General features: G+C 36.7%; 1 protein-coding gene across 2 annotated transcripts in view; it reads left to right on the plus strand.

The window, feature by feature from the left end:
• Positions 1–17,822, plus strand: part of LNPEP (leucyl and cystinyl aminopeptidase) — a 57,129-nt gene that overhangs the window by 36,342 nt on the left and 2,965 nt on the right. For both annotated transcript variants that reach the window (XM_084305187.1, XM_084305186.1), the window contains 11 exons: positions 450–604; positions 934–1,047; positions 2,911–3,042; positions 5,824–5,955; positions 9,149–9,309; positions 10,894–10,982; positions 13,742–13,922; positions 14,670–14,826; positions 15,903–16,087; positions 16,676–16,837; positions 17,628–17,768. In XM_084305187.1, coding sequence (XP_084161313.1) covers positions 450–604; positions 934–1,047; positions 2,911–3,042; positions 5,824–5,955; positions 9,149–9,309; positions 10,894–10,982; positions 13,742–13,922; positions 14,670–14,826; positions 15,903–16,087; positions 16,676–16,837; positions 17,628–17,768 — 1,609 coding nt within the window. The remainder of the gene's footprint in view (positions 1–449; positions 605–933; positions 1,048–2,910; positions 3,043–5,823; positions 5,956–9,148; positions 9,310–10,893; positions 10,983–13,741; positions 13,923–14,669; positions 14,827–15,902; positions 16,088–16,675; positions 16,838–17,627; positions 17,769–17,822) is intronic.

The raw sequence follows: 17,822 nt of genomic DNA on the forward strand, positions 1-17,822 counted from the left end.
TCTGAGAAATGCAGAGGAACTTTGAATCTTCTCAGGTGTCTTTTAAATAAATAAATATGTAAGATGAAATAAAACATCTCTGAAATAAGGTTCCCCAAATATTATTTTCAAAATCCACTAAATGTTTATTACTGTGACTGGAAAGGTTATTAAATGCAGTCATCTAACATGCCACCTTCAGTAGTGGCAGATGCGTTTCCTGGTTGCTCATGTGCGTGCAAAATCTAAAGGCAGTGTGTAGTGCTTTAAGTTGTTTGCGTAAGAATACTGCTAGAGAAACATGGCTATAAATCCATGAGGCTTTTGTGCTTGAAATGTGACTCCATGCCCACACCACAGGATTTAAATAATGAGTTTTTTTCATGGGTTACGTAATAGAATAGATAGACTTGAAATATGGAACCCCTTTAACTAGCTGTTTTCAATAGCTTCTTTCAAATCTTTTCCAGATCTGGTAGCAATTCCTGATTTTCAGTCTGGTGCAATGGAAAACTGGGGCTTGGTCACCTTCCGGGAAACAGCGCTGTTGTATGACAGTAAAACTTCTTCAGCAAGGGATAAAAAGCTAATAACTGCAGTGATAGCTCATGAGCTTGCCCATCAGGTATTACTAGATTGGGGAGGTCATTATTTGTTTTTATTTTTTGTTTGTTTGCTTTTGAATGCAATCCTGTTCATTAAATTCACCTCTGCCCCCACTGCTACTAGGTTGTGCATTATATCTTTTCAGAATACCTGTGAGAGTATTTTCTCCAGTGCAACAGGCAGGGTGCAATTCTGTGACTGTCTAATTACAGAGTTGTTCATGCAAAAGCATTACTGTGGTTTTGAGTAAATTTGTTTTGATCACGAAATAGAGCTGAGGATGAATGGAGTGTCACTGTAATCCTTTGATTTTATTTCAGAAAAATAATTATTTTTTGTCTTTCGTAGTGGTTTGGCAATCTAGTAACCATGGAATGGTGGAATGATCTTTGGCTGAACGAGGGATTTGCCACTTTCATGGAGTACTTTGCCATGGAGGAGGTTTTTCCAGAATTACATTCAGTAAGTGTTTTCTTTAACTAGACTTGCTGTACCGTCATTAAGATCTGCTTTTTAATGTTGACCATAAAGGATTGGTATTTATAAACTCATATGAGAAGTCCACTTTGAGTACCACTCATCTCTCTTTCTTTTATATTATACCTCTCCTTCATAGGGCCTTTCGTTATATTGGAAGTAGGTTTTCATTTGTTTGTTTGAGTCTTTTTTTTTTTTTTTTTTTTTTAACTTTGGTGATAGTGTAAATGCAGTCTTTGTGTTATATATAGGTTAAAACTGAAAATTTACACTGGAAGTCCAGGTATGTGGTTGACCAAGGTTTTCTTTCTCTACTTTTTCCTGTCGCCTTAGGCATCACCAGGGCTTTAGGTTACTAAATATGCCTGGAGTCACTTTTGTCTTTCTATCATTATGGTAATTGTGGCTGAGTCAATTTGGAATTCATGAGTCAGGGACTGGATTTCAAAGTTTGTTATGGTCTGACCCAGAGGATGCTGATAGTGTGGAATTACACCTCATACGTTGTACAATGCACTGCTCCAACAGGCACTTCTCTCTACAGACGTGTCTGAAGGAGAGAGAATGAAGCTTTTTGGTATAACCTAGTGTTGGTTTAAAAACTCACTCAGCTTTTATGGCTTCTGGAAAGCTCTGGAAAACATAAGGAATTTAAACTTGATCATTCCCCTCTTGTTGTAAAGCATTCCTATCACTGAATTCAGGCCAAGAAGGGAAGACTGGTGGAACTACTGGTGGAAGAGGCAGTGGAGAGAGCACTTTTTCATCCTAGATAGAGTATCTCCTAGGAAAGGAGATAGCAGTGCTCCAGATTCCACTTCAAGGAGTGCTTATGCGATTTGTGTTAGTCATGGGATTAAAAGCCTGACTGGTACTGACAGTTTCCTACATGCTGGATTGTGTCCACAACATCCTAACTGGATGTGAATTCTGAGTATTTAATTCACCCTTCTTTTACTGCATTAAGAAACTTGCGTTGCAAACTTGGTTCAGTAGAGATTTTTTTTGGAACTAGGTGTTAAGTTTTTTCATTTGTTTTTTGAGTTTAATGCTCATTGAAAGTTTGTTTCCAAAGTTGTCCTGCTCGTTGGGCATGTATGGTGAGAGGAGGACAAAAAGCTAGCCTGGTATTCTAACAAGAACACACCTCCATTTCAGTACTTCATTCTGAAAGGTGCCTGACAAGGTACATTCACCTACATCTTGTTTCACCACTTGGTGGTGCCAAAAAGTGTTTTGTTGAACACAAAAAATCAATCCAAATGACTGCATTCAAAATGAATAGCTTTAAGTTTTCAACTTCAAAGGATTTTTTGATTGTCTCGTAAAATGGGCCTTTCCTTCGTTTTCTGTGACCCATTAAGATTCACTCCTGCTGTATGGAAACTTTATAGAGAATTGCTTGGTTAAATCTCAGTGAAATGAAATAAATAGGAATACAATCAGCTTCTTTAAAAATAGTTTAAATGTTTAATTGTTGAGGGTTGTTGCTTCATGGTAACAATGTATTAAATACCTATATCCTTCATCTAGAAGGAAAGAAGGAAGAAGCTTTGGTACTGGGATTGCTAGATAAGATGCAGTTTACATGCACATGAGCATCATTATAGTCACTAATTTTATTAGACTTTGGGCATTGACTGAAATCTGGAAGGAAAAGATTAAGTATCATGAATACTACCCTGAAAATTCTTCTGCCTCCATTGGCAAGAAGGTGAGCAATGGTGTTTCAGACTAATGGGAAGAGCAAGGCAAAGATGAGTTTTACTGTTCTGCTTGCCACGTATGTTCTAGCTTCTCAAACATTTGTATGTTCTACCTTCTCAGACACAGATGTTTGTCTTGTAGGATGAAGATTTCCTAAATCTAATATTCAAGGCTATGATGAAGGATTCCATGAATTCTTCACATCCAGTCTCTTCTGCTGTTCAGTCTTCAGAGCAAATTGAAGAAATGTTTGATGCACTTTCTTACATCAAGGTAACTTCAAAAATATCTCAAAATAATCAGAAAGTGATTTATTAACTATTGTAAAAATGAATGTGGGATCAAGAGTAAGTAGGCATGTGCTGGCAGTTGTTTGGGAGTACACCTAGGACCTTTCAGAAGTGTTTATCTGAGCATCTACATAGCTTTAAATTCATATGAAAAAAAATGTATGTACATGCATTTGTGTCTTTACTTAACATGCTTCTGTTGGGTGCATGGTTCAGCACGAAGTCATGAAGTAAAATATTCGTGAAGATGTAAGAAGGGACCTGATGGGTGAAACAAATGTCCAGCTGATTATATATTCTGTTTGTGATAGCACACTAACAATATCACAGGATCTTAAGAAAAGAGTAAGAAAAAGGCACTTACTACCCTCTCCCATCTTTATTTATTACTCTGCTTTTTGAAAATGTTATTTTAGAGACCTTCTGAGTGGAGACTTACATTCTGGAATGTAAGATGATTCTGTAGCACATCGTGGTTGTCTACAACTAATTATATCTGTTTGTAATCTGTAGTGAGTGATAGGTTTGCTTTGTGTTTTGTGTGTGTTTTTTTTTTTTTTTTTTTTTTTTTTAACTTCACAGTGCTTCAGGTAGTGATTCATGGGAAAGCAAATAGCTGCATTTGACAAAGTTTTACTTTGGTTCAGGTTTAGATGTCAGGTACCCCTTGTTTGGTAGTATGGGAGGAAAGCCTTTTATTTCTTTTTGGATTAGCTGTCATTTTTTCAACACTATGGTTGTAGTCTCATCTAATAAGAAACCAGCTCTAATGAGCTAGTGCTCATTAGAAAATTGTGAAATGCTGCATCTTTCTCTGCTCAGTGAAAAGCACCTCCCAAAACTGTCTTGGTTTGTCTTCTCTGCTTCCTTAGCTGGTCAACCTGTTGTCTGGTAATCCCTGAGCATTCTGAGATGCCACATGGTCTTAACCACAGTGGTGTGCATCTGTTTCTTTTGGTCTGTGCTCACTGAATTACAAGAACAGAGATGTGATTTTCAGCTTCCTATGGTTGTGAAGTGAATTTGGTTTCTGTCCTGAAGTTGTATATCAAAAGGCATGGCTGATATTTCAGTCTTCAGAGTTTCTCTCTCAATTAGTTGCGATTTTGGTGTGCTTCTGGAAGCTATACAACATTCATGATCATGTCTGTAGCTGTGTAACTTCCGTGATTAGAATGCTGTCACTGATCAAAAACTGTGATTTTAATGGAAATATTCCCAAAGTGACTAGGCTGGAGTATCAGTCCATTAGTAAAACACATTCAGACAATTATTTTATTGGTTTACTGCTACTAGCAAGTGTGCGCCTTCTTCATGGAGACGTAGCAACCTATATCTTGGAGTTTAGGAGTTAAACAAGAGAAGTGTAGCCCTTGCATTGCCAGAAACAGGTTTTTCATTGCTGTTATCTTTGTTTCTGAGGCTTTCATTGCATAGTTCTTGCTACATTCACACAGTGTTTGTTTCCACTACTCTTTGCCCCGTATCCTAGCTAATGCCCTTGGCAATTTGAGTGGGAAGGCATTTGTAACATGCTTCTTATTAGCCAATAGGGTGACTGTTACTGAATTATACAACTTTATTTTGCTGTACCACAAACTGACACAGGTGAGTATGTGGCCTCTGCATTTTACCGTCTGAAATAGAAAGTGTTCTACAAAATTATTTTAGCCTGCTAGTTTTACAGGCTGTCAATAACCCATCGTGGTGGGAGAACAATCCAACTACAACAACAGTGTGTTTGGTTATCTTTGACAGAAAGAAAAAGAAGTAGAGCTATAGATTAAGTATGGATTCATGCAAGAGAGGAAATAATGGCCATGTTCTCAAAACCTATAGTAAGGGGTATTCCTGGAGTTTAGTGAATAATTAAATTAACAGAGTTCAGGCAACTTTCAGTTTCAGGCAAGATGTTACTTAAACTTCCAAACTAGAATTCAGAATGTATGAGAACCATACATGCTCTCATGAAAATCTACCTTACAATGTTTTCTTAATCCTTTCTTTAAAATATTATGAAAAACTTAAGGTGTACCTTTATCTTCTTGTGATATGCCTGCTCAACTGCAGGCATATCTGCAGGTGTACAGTATGCAAATCCTCAGGTAACTTATTTACTCGTGGCTGTGATGTAAGAACATTTCTGTGGAAATAGAAATGCAGCTTTTAAGCTATTTGAGCCATGTCTACAACAACAAAAATCAACATTCTGTCTGCATTCCTGTCCACTTCAAAACTGGAACTACACTTAGCTAAGTTGTTCAGTGTAGGTGCAAGTCATATAATTGTCAAAACTGTCTCACAAGTGCAGTTCTGTATCATAAAGAAGAGTCTTGCTAATGAAATAAATCAGCCAGCAGAGACTTACTGATTAGAATGCAATATTTTTAGATGATGATAACTGGGAGGGGATGGGAATTCAAGCATTATTAGCCTGTTTTATAACTGTATTTGGAGTCTTTGAGATATTCTTTTTTTTTTTTCCAAAGTAACTGGGGAAAAAATGCAATATTAGTTCTTTTTGTAATCATATTTGAAGTTTATGTTTATGTCCTCTAAGTTTAAAAATACTTTTCCAAAGCAACTGGGTGTTAAAAGTAATTATTCTGATCAAATCAATTTTGGGTTAAAATTTAAAAAAATGGGATAAAATCTGCCACCTTCTGACTTACTATTGTAGTATGAAAGAGGTACAATATGTATATGCTCAACAAGTTCTGTACCTTTTAATTTACCAGCATGTTTTCTTTTTTCTCCGCTGTAGGGGGCTTCACTTCTGTTGATGCTGAAGAACTATCTCACAGAGGATGTTTTCCAAGCTGGCATTGAGGTATACTTGCATAATCATGACTACAGGTCTGCCCAGAGTGATGACTTGTGGGACAGCATGAATGAGGTATTCATCTTTAATATTCTGCTCATGTTTTTTTCACTTCTCAAAATGTGTTGTGACTTTTGGTTTATTTCCCCATTTATGAAGAAATGGGATAATACACTACAGATAAATATTGTGAAGTTCTTGCTTATTGTATTTCCATCATATAAACATAGAGATAGTTGTAGCTTTTAGGGCTCCATTCAGTATCATCCCAAAAAAGTGCTGGAAGTGGATAAACACAACCATATCTACCGTGTGTGGAGATGTCAGCATCTATATATATCCTCCCTTGAGCTGCATCATTGGTGTTTTAAGGCCAGAATAAAACTAGTCATCTTAAATGCAGAACAAAAGTTTCCTTTCACAATGGAGCTAAATCCGAAGTCTGACGGTAAATATTTGCATCCTGGGACACTCCTCGTGTGCCTTTGTTTCAGTGGAAGCTTCTGTTTCAACATGCAGAGCCGGGGTTATATGGAAACAGGTTTTGAGATGGCCTAGTTCAGCCACTCTCAGATGGGAAGGCAGGCAAGGGGGGTACATAAGAGTGAGGGCGAGGGTGTGAAAGCAAAGGTGTGAGAGGATGTGTAATGGAGCGTGAGTAGCAGGAGGGTGAGCCGGGGAGGGCCAGGGGGAGAATAGGGCACAAGGAGGCAGGGAGAGGGCGGGGGAGCTTTGAGTAGGGCATAGAGTGCCAGCAAGGGGGTAGAGGGCAAGGGTGAGAGAAGGGGGGGAGAGTGAGAGGGAGGGAGTGCAAGGGAGAGAGTGTGAAGTAGAGCATGAGGGAGAGGAGAGACAGAAGGAGAGATCAAGGCCAGGTTGGATGGGGCTCAGAGCAATCTGGTCTAGTGGAAGGTGTCCCTGCCCATGGCAGGGGGGTGGAACCAGGTGATCTTTAAGGTCCCTTCCAACACAGACCATTCTGTGATGCCAACAAGAGTGAGCTGCTAGGTATCCCCAGTTTCAAGCTGTTTGGATGAAGAAAGGGAACACATCTCCCTGTGTCTGTTCTGTGTGGTATGTATTAAATTCTCTGAAATACACATGATGTTTCCTTATAGAAAGGCAAGATATTAATGTTTAGTTGTGGTTCTTGGCATCCATCTTACGATATCTAAACTTTTGCAGAATTGGAGCCATTGTTAGTTCTTGTCAGGGTGGCGCTAAATTTGTGTGTAGTTATCTACAAACACTAGTTGGCCAGCTAGTGATGGATTGTTTTTGGTATCAGACTGACTCTCTTACCTTAAAGAATTCTTGTTTTAAGTGTTGCGTTTGTTTATTTTTACAATGAAAAGTAGATATGCCTCTCCTGAACCCCTCCTAAATGAAACCTCTGACCAACCGTCTTCAGTCATGCATACTGCAGGGGCAGGTTCACCTGCTGGAAGTTGCCTTTCTGTGATGTGCTTACACTGTTCCCCTTTTCCTGTGTGTCCATTGCAATTGTTCCCCTTTTCCTGTGTGTCCATTGTACCTCGTTTTGTGCCTGAGTCTTTGGGGTTTGAGACTTTTGCGTATGTGTTTTTGTTGGTTGATTTTTGTTGTCGGTGTTGTTTTTTTTATGTAAGTGTAAATACTGTTAATTCTGTGTTCTGATTAACTTGCACTTCATGTACATGCTTATGTCCTTTTTTGAAAGGCTCATGGGTTAACTGGTCTGGACTGGTATTGCATCACATTAGCTTACATTGGGACCTTTAATAAAGGTCCTTCACTGAGAAGGTACCAAATTTCTTGCACTTTTTTTCCATTGGTTTTCACCTGTTGCCTCCTTGAATTTATTGAAATACACTACCCCTGTACCCATTTTCATTTGCTTTGGTCTTTTGTCTACTTATTTTTCTTTTTGTACCTTGAATTCTTAGTTTCTTTTGCTTTTATAGTTTTTCACATTCAAATTCTCAGCCAGTCATACTCAGGCAGTAGGTTAAGAGTCATACCTACCCTGGCTGTACGTCTCGTTGCTTTTACAGAAAGGTTAAGGTTGGCAGGGACGTCTGAGGCCATCATGGTCCAGCCCAGGTACAGACCATCTCCAGATGGCTTCTGAGTATCTCCAAGGAGGGAGGCCCCACAGCCTGTCTGGGCAACCTGTGCCCATGTTCAGTCACCAGCACAGTATGAAAGTGCTTCTTGATGCTCAGGAACATCCTGTGGTTTGGTTTGTGCCCATTGCCTCTGATCTCATCACTGGGCACCAGTAGAGGTTGGCTCTGTCTTTTCCACCCTTCCATAAGGTATTTATAGACATTGATGAGATCCACCTGAGCATTCTCTTCTCCAGGCTGTAACCAAAAAGCTGAATGTGACATGAACTGAAAACTTCAATCTGTACAGTGAATAGTAAGGTGCTCATGAGGGTAACTAGAGAAAGACAGTATGGGTTGGTAAAAGGTATATGCAACTTAAATGATAATAATAATAATCTCCTTATGTTCCTGTTAGCTCCTCCTAAAATGTATTTTTGTAAGTTAGAGGTAGCATTGTCGTTCTCAGGTTGGATGGTCATCTCTGCTAGTAAAGAGGCGGTGATACATAGACAGTATAAAGTACTTGACCCTCAGTGGAGACGTTGTAGTGCAAATAGTTCTTGAAAGATGGAAGACATAGGAGGTTAAGCTATACAAAGGCTTATACAAAGGTAGATGGGATGCCAAAAAATTAAAAAAAAAAAAAAAAAAAAAATCATCCAAAAAAGCCCTGAATTGGTTTAGTGTTTTATTATACAAACACCATCACTTTAATTCAATTTCTAATAATGATTTCAGAATTTTAAAAAGTTCTTTAACATGCATGTCAGAAATGCAGGATCTGAAACATGCATAAAATACCAGAATACCAATAGTGAAAGAGAAAGCAAGGAGGGTGGGTTAGATCTGGGGAGCTTACCATAACTTCCTTTTCCAGAACATTCTTGTCTCTATTTCCTCAACATACCAGTTCTGCCTATCAAATGTTTCTAATTTCTCTTTCCACTGCTTGACAAGGAGTCTCTCTGCTTGAGAAAATAAAAATAATTTGTTCCCCTAATTTATTGCTCATGAAATTCACAGTCTCAGTGTCAAAGTGACTTTACTAATAAAGAATGTTGCTACTACTTATGTTGTAAGTTAAGGAGGGAGATCTAAGAACGTTTGTATTTAAAATAAATAAATAAATAAAATAAAATTTGCGATTTTCCTGTTATACTATGATTGCTTTTTTACAGATCACCAATGGAACACTAGATGTAAAAAAGTTAATGAAAACGTGGATTCTGAATAAAGGATTTCCTTTGGTGACTGTTGTCCGATCAGGAAGGAATATCTCTATACAGCAGGAAAAATTTTTATATCGTGTGGAACCAGAAAATTGGACATCAGATGCAAGGTAACCACCTTGTTATTACTTTCCATATGTTAAAATATATCTGCAGATAACTTTTCTATATCATGTACCTTTCTATTTGTGTTCAGGGGTTCTGGTATTTCATCTGAATGCTGGTAGTAATAAAGATAATTTGGCATAAAAGTGTACTCACCTAACATCTGCCTTGAAAAATAACTGATTATCCATGCCTATTTCTACCCTAGCAACTGCTAAAACTCTGTGGGCTTCCTTTGTAAGCTCAGTGTTTCATTTACATGTTTTTCTGAAGCTTTTAAATTTAAAATAAAAGGGTGCATTGCAGAAGTTGCTGATGCAATTACTTCAGAGCTTCTGCTCCTTTATGTCAATATTCAGTGTGCATCTTGTGCATTGTTAGAGCAAATAATAAAAGCTAGAATCAAAACTTTCTTGGTTTAAAAATGTTAAGAGGGTGCAGATGGCTGTCTCATTGAGTTTCCATTGTACCAAAAGATAAAAAGCACATGAATAAATGCTGAAGAAGCAAAGGTGAGGAAATTGCTAATTGTAAAAATGAATCTGTTACAAATACATGATCATTGGACCAGATGATCTTGAAAGTCTTTTCCAACGTTAATGATTGTGTGTTAATGATTCTATGGTATCTTATATTATGAACCTTAACTGTATTTCGTAGCAAACCACAGTATGTAAGTTTGAATCCTTTTGAGATTTTGGGGGTTTTATTCAGTTGTTTGAGGTCTTAACAATACTTGAGTCCTTAGCATCATCTTGCAGACTCAGGCCTGTGAAAGGTATTTGTCTTTTGAAATGCTGTAAACTACGGGGATATGTTTTATTTTTGTTGTGGGGAAAAAGGAAAACAATGTGTGATTGAAAGGGAAGGGAAGAAGGAAAGGATTATTAGGCTTAATTATTCTTCTCTGTCTAGTGGATGTCAGTTGGGGAAGTGCATGAAACGTTTTTGAAGAAGAGTACTCTGAGTCATTCACATTAATGGTCCCTGTCAAAATTGGAACATATATACAGTTTGTTTTGCCTCACTTAAAGTTGTATTTTCCTCTAAATAGACAAGTCATTATCACTGTGAGACAAGTTAGCATTTATTCTTCCAGTTCACAGTTCACTTTGGTCAGTCTTGGTGGTGTGCAGTCTGCTATGGTTTCTATTACCATGATTTGGAATTTGAGTTTTGTATTTGAATTCAACTAATTTTTTATTTTTTTTTGGAAAAATAATGATACTTGTAAAACTTAAGGAAGACTGAACACTGGACTGAAGTAAAAACAGTACTGGCTAAATTTTTGATATGTTCTGTCTACATGACATTGGACCAAGGTACTTAGCAGGCTGGAACTGAGGAAGAAGTACTAGGAAATTCATCTACTTCTCAACATGGTGGGAATAAAAGAAAAGAAATTGCTGTACATGCTGTACATGTTTTCTTTGATCATTCTGATACAAGTGGGGTTTGCACTTTGTTACATGGCATGATGTGGTTCTAGTACTTCTATTGAAATGTTTTAAACTAAAAACTCAGCGACCCTTCAAAACAAATAATAAACTATAAACAATATGTCAGTAAATATTTGCTTTCCTTTGCAGTTATCTGTGGCATATTCCTCTCACCTACATGACTAATAGGTGCAACTTTACCCATTGTGTTAATGCACATTTACTGGACCAGAAGTCAGGTATGTGACTTAAAACTTTGGAAGCAAGTTACTTACATGTTACAGATTGCAGGTCTTTCTGAGCACACACTTGCATAAGATGTGAAGATGAAGACACATAGTATAAAGTAATTGCAGAGATCTGGAGCCAGGTACTACTAGTAATGTCATTAGAGTATTGAGTGCCCATAGCATTTTATGTACAAGTAAAAGGCAGCAACTGAGACAGAAGCGAATTTGCAGTTTGTTAAAGCCTGTACTTTTCTCATCACAGTGCATGCACAAAACACTTTGAACTGCATGTCCTCTGGAGAGTGAGTACTGTGACAGTTGCTCTGCCAATATACCGAAATGTAAGGAAGTCACTTTCCAGTCAGATATTACTTACTTTGTTTAAAGTTACAAGAAAGTATTCCACCTGGAACAGATTTTTTCAGAGAACTACTGTACAATTTGAAGCTCTTAGATCATTTCACATAAACCCTGCTTTTGCTGCAGTAGTGAGTTTGAATCCTAAACTGCTAGTCCATATAGCTTTTTTTGATTTTAGTTCAGTCCTGTTTTTCTCTATGCCAAGTGAATAGTTTCTATACAGTTTTATGTAGTACTGTGTAAAAATTGCTTTGGCCATCTCCTCGTTGGTTTCACTGACTGAATAGTTTCTCTCTCCTATTTAGGCTAGTATGGCTCACCGTTTTACATCTGCTGATGTATTTCTGTCACTGAATTTACAATTCAGCGTATTTGACTTGCAGTTATATTTAACGCATAAACCTATCTCCCACCTCTACTGTTCAAAATAAAACCGTAGAAAATCAAAATAAAATGCTTAGAGCTGATCCTGACGTTTTTGCTGTTTACTGATTTTACAAATTACCAGCCCTCCAACATGACATTAGAAATACTACTATTAAAGAAAAAAATATATATATGTATGTATATATTATTTTTTTTGTTATTCTGACACATCTTTTACAAGACACTCATTTATTTATGGCCTTTGTAATTTGAGCTGGAGGTTTAGGAACCGTTCTTAGGAATTATCAGAATGGAAAAATAAAACTGTTCAACAGAATGTGTTCTTGATCTTATTAGGTAAGCAGACTGATTACATCTGTTTGACCTTAAATGTCCATATTGGTCTTCTCATGTTCACCTTACTAATTCCTCATGGGCTGCAAATACTTGGATGTGTAGGATAAGAGAGTAGGAGAATAGTACAAAAGAGTTTGTGGTAGAATTTCACTAAATTTCAAAGGCATCACAAATGCTATGTACACTCACATTTTTGGCAGGAAGTATAAGAATCAACTGAAATAAAGAATTTTGTTTCCTTTATCCCAAAAGTCCTTTTTTGTATCTAGCTGACTCTGAATCTAGAGTGTGTCCTTTCATCCAACTTAATGTCACCACTATTTGTCTATTTATTTTTTTGATGTGTGTCACTGTTTATATGTATGTGTTAGTGTGCAGAGAGGAAACAGGGTTGTTTAAAAGGAGAACTGGACAGCAAAAACTCTTCTAACTTGTGAGGCCTGCAAAGGCCTATGACTTATTAACTGGTTTACTTGTGCAATGTTAATAGACGTGAGAGTGGATATGGATTCAGTATGAAAGCACCTCATAAGTTTACTTACGATCAAGTCAGAATTCTTAGAACTTAACTTGTTCCTATCCTGTGCTATCTACTTTTTTAATTTGAAAGCATGCTTTCATTTGAGATAGCATAGCTTAGTCTTTCCTATCATCTACTACTATGAGATCCCTCTTTTGCTTTGCTGTGAATAGTTCGGCTATATTGAATAAACCATAACATGCAAACACTTCATGTGACTAAGGTGGTAGCTTGTTCACTTCCTGAATGGTCTTCTCTGATTGTTGCCTTGTTTTAAATACGAAAACCTAAGTGGGACAGATTTCTGCTGAAACTTTGCCAGCGAATGGGAAACAGTACTCTCATTCCCTTGGGTAAGTTAATTAACTGTCACAGCAGAAAATTTGTTAAGTAGATAGCCAGCAGTGTCATTGACATAGTGCAAACTGCTTTCCAGTTAAAATGAAAAATCAACAGAAAATAGGGACAAAACCTGTGTGCCCTGGGCATTTTGTTGCTTTTTGTTTATATTTTTCTTTCTACATCTAAAATTAGGTTTACCAAATTAAGCTACTTAATGTACATACTGGAGCTTCCACAACAGTATTCAGTTAGCTATGTTTGCCCTTTAATTCTTTTTGGTGGTAGTATTATTGGTAGAATACAAAATAACTGACAAGCCATGACTGTAGAATAATAGTGCTCCCTTTGTTCACTGTCTTCTTGAGCCTGAGGTTTGATTTGGCATCTTGAAATAATTCTCTTGATCTCAAGAGTAGTGAGATGTGCCCAGCCTATCCTGTACAATCCCCATGAGCGACAGACGTTCCCATTTCTGTTTCTGGGTAGGACAGGTTTACCTATTAAAATTGTTCATTGTGCTGTGACCACAAGGCATTATGTGCCCTCTTGTTTTTCCTTTGTTGTATTTTAGAATGCACAGATACAGCTGGGTTCAGACTGTGATACTAATCATTCAGTCAGATGTAGCACTGAAGGAAGATGTACAGCCTAGTATTTTAAAGCTTTCACTCAGAACATTTTTGCTAGCTATTCCCTCTCATAGTAGGGGGAACTAGTGAGCCAGAAAAGACTTCTTAACTCTAGGGATCCACTTCACAGATCTGGATTTGAAAGAACAGGTGCTACACCTTTGCCTGCTACTAACTTCTTGTCTGTTTGTTAGCTGTCATTGAACTTCCAGAAGAGGTGGAATGGATAAAATTCAACGTGGACATGAATGGTTATTACATAGTACACTATGCGGAAGACTGGAAAACACTGATTGATCTGTTGAAAAAAAACCACACTGCTCTGAGTGCTAAAGACAGAGCCAATTTGATCAACAATATCTTCAACCTTGCAAGGTAAGGTTTTTATACTGGAAAACATACTTTATATGTTTAAGTGTTTTTCCAAGCCAGACAAGAATCAGACCTGGGTTCTTATGAAGAGTGCTTCAGAGAAGTTTTAATTCAGACTTCATTAGTCTACTGAAACCATTCACTAACTTTAAAAAAAAAAAAAAAAAAAAAAAAAAAGTTTGAATTTCACTGATGAATCCATATTGGTGTTAGATGTTATCTCCCTGATTTTTCTTATAGCAGCATCTGTTTATTTACATCGCAGAGATGTATGATGTCTTCCATTGCTGGAAGACATTATTTTCTTTGGTGTCTTATAGTCTGCTTAGAAGGATATTTTTCTGCATTCTGTTAATGAATATTTCATCTTAGAGAAGCAAGCTGTTTGCTTCTCAATTTTTTTTTTTACTGGCTCCTATATTGTCTTTCTCCATTAGCACTACAGCTGAAAGTTTTGGATGGCCTTTTAGACAGCTCTTTCCTGTATCTGAATACCCTCTTTATGATAAATATTTTCTGAAATCAGTTATACCTCTTACCTATTTTCATTTTTGTTAATTGAAGATATGTCAGTGTCACTATCTTCTTGTTGATATTATATTGTAAAAACCTTGACATCAAAACCATTTCTTTTGAAAGTCTTCCTCTATTTATCAATTCTTCTGCTAGTGTAATTAAGATCATTGTAACTTGGGTAAGGCAGGCAACATCACTTAAACCATTTTAATGTTTGTGTTCATTGACCTACAGTCTAGGAAAAGAGTCTTTAGAAAATGCCTTTGAGCTGATCGATTACCTTAAGGAAGAGAGCAGTACTGCACCACTCACTCAAGCTTTGTTTCAGCTGAGTCTTATCTACAACCTTTTAGAGAAAAAGGGTGAGCAACAACTGGCAGCACGTGTGATGGTATGTACTATTTTTTTTGGAAAACATGGTTTGAAATAATTTATCACAATGTTGTTTGCAGTTTAATTAGTATTGACTGTTTAATGTATTGTTCAGTAATCTTATGAAAATGGACTGGATTCTGGACAATTCTTAGTGTTATATGCTTTTGTTAATTAGGAAAGATCTGCAATGCTGCATCTTGTGGACTGACTTTTTTTTTTTTTGATGCTTTTTTAGGGATTGTAATGCAGTGCTAACACAGTGTTGTCTGGGGATAACGATCAATTCAATACAGAGTCTATGACACTTTCTAGTACAGAAATGTTACTTCCAAAAATCATTAAAGTGGATGGAGATTATTGATCCAGTTGCTTTACACAGACACAGTGGGGGAAAAAGAGGCAAAACTATCTTCTGTGAAAATAAAAATACACTAATGGTTGTCGTTGTCCCATTTCAGACGTGTGTTAGACTAACATGATAAAGTGCTACAATCAAAACAGTGTAGTCTCAGTTCTGGCTGTGGAAATGTCTTTCATTTGTCTGTTCTGCCTTGATATTTAGAAACCTCCTTTCTGTATTTATCCACAAGTTTAAAATAAACCTTGGAAACTTGAAAGAAACAAAAAAGCAACTGCTATATTTTTTTCTTACTTAGTATTTATTCAAGGATTTTAGTAGTCATTACCTACTGTAAAATGCAGCCCAAGCTATAGTTTGCCTGCATTTTCTATTAAATTATAGTAGTTTATATTGGAGTGTCGCAGCTGAGATGTGGTAATCTTAGGGGCACCTTGTTTTTTTCAAGCTATAAAACTAGAAGGCATTCATGCTATAGATAAAGCTTTGTCTGTGCTAAACTAAGGAATATTAGCTGTTGCTTGATGGAGTTAAAAGCAGTTAAACAGACAGAACTTGTAGTTAGTTGAGATCATGAGCTGACTATGAGTTTGAACTGTTTATTTATTCATATAGATAATGAGGCAAAGCTAGTATGTTTAACTTCCACAGTTAAGTTTTATAACTTATAACTTTGTATGTGGAAAATTCTCTTGGGAAGAATTAGTTATTGCTAATAATTTTTCCTCCTTTAGTATAGAATAGATAACCTGCTTGGAAATAAAATTGACCAACAGCATTGGACAGATAACGGGACTTTGTCTGAACGAGAGCTCCGGTCAATACTGCTAGCTTTTGCTTGCACCCATGATATAAGACAATGTAGAACAGCTGCCACTGGGATGTTTGAGAAGTGGATGAAGTCTGAGGGAACAATGAGGTACCGCAAAAATGGACTCCCACCGTTTTACCTACCTATTTTCCTGTTACTCTGCTATCTGAATATTGATAAAGCTCTTCGTTCTGTCATTTACTGTTGCTTGTCTAAAAGTAGTTGCAGTTTTAAGATGAGTGGGAAAAACTGTGCTAGATTTTAAGACTTTGTTCTGCAGTCTCCAATGTGACTGCAAAACCATCTAAAAATTGTTTTCATCTGTGTTTCTTAAGCTGCATACTAGAGGAAAATTACTCAGTAGCAGCATCAAAGTATACCTTTGTCTCTTGCAGAACTCACTCTTTGGTTTCCTGTGCGTTTTGTGCCATAGAAAATGACACTGATTTTTGTACCATTTGCTGTGCTTTCATATGACTAATATAATTTGCTTTTTCCCAGTGAATTAAAATATTAGGAAGGCATGAATTCATGTGTCCAGCAAACTTGCAATTGCTACAGAAATAAATTGCAAAAAACAGAGGCATCTCTTTCAAGCTAATCTTTTCATTTTGTAACTTTTCTTCCTTCTTTTCTCAGATGAATTTTTTTTTTTGTCCCCCCTTTTTTGTTCTTTTTTTTTTTTTTTCCCTTTAGTCTGCCTAGTGATCTTATGAAAGCCATATTTATAACTGGAGCAAAAACTAATGAAGGCTGGGAATTCCTCCTAAAGATGTACTCCTCTTCAGTTTCTGAAGCAGAGAAAAGCAAAATGATTGAAGCCTTGGCCAGCACAGAAGATGTCAGAAAGCTGATCTGGTATGAAAGAGACAAAGATCTATATTGTGTAAATTAAATGTGTGTTTTTTTTAATTGTTGAAATGGAAAAAAAAATCTGAATACTAAAGAAAATCAAGCCAGATGTTTTGTACAGGCTTCCATAAACATGAAGAACCTGTTATTTTTCACTTGAAAATGTATATAATAGAGTAGGTCAAAAAGATGAACTCTGGCAAGGTGGAATATACGCAAAGAAAAAAAAAGGACTTAAAAGCTTTGTGCTATTGGTGAAGAAAATTGCAGATTTTATGAGAATGGTGAAACAGGTTGCTTACTGAGTCTTCAGAGATTTACATCTTCATATCCAAGACAGTAAATGGTTGTGCATGTGTGTGCGTTGTTTTTTAGTATTTCATTCTTTCTTTGACCTTACATTATGCTCTTACACCTTTTCATAGACTAAATCTTAGTATTATATGGAGGACACCAAGTATGTCCTATCATTCCTTCTTTTTTCTCTTAACTTACCAGTGAATTGTTTTATTTTACAAGTTGTGAAATTTTACTCCATCTTTTCCAACAGCAATGAAAATTCAGGTACTTGTTTTAGAGCTAAGATCACTCTGTTCTTGGAAACTCAAGCTTAAATGAATACAGTGATTATAAAATGTAGCATCCGTGTGCTTTAGATGCCAGATGTTGATAGTTGTTTGATCTTCTACATAATCTACATAATCTAATTTAGGGCTACCAGGAGAACTGTGTAAAAAAAAAAATGAATAAATAGGATTTTTTTTTACTGTCACTTTTCATATGCTTTTTCTTTTAGGTTAATGCATAACAGCCTTGAGGGAGAAGTCATCAGGGCACAGGAGCTTTCACATATCGTAGCGACTGTTAGCCAGAGTTTGCCTGGATATTTGTTGGCATGGGACTTTGTCAAAGAGAATTGGGAAAAACTTACAAGAAAGTAAGGCTTTTGATGTAGCTTTTCACACCCACATTGCCAAAAGGACTGCTATTA

This window comes from Netta rufina, assembly GCF_964035555.1.
Source record: "Netta rufina genome assembly, chromosome: Z".
NCBI lineage: Eukaryota > Metazoa > Chordata > Aves > Anseriformes > Anatidae > Netta > Netta rufina.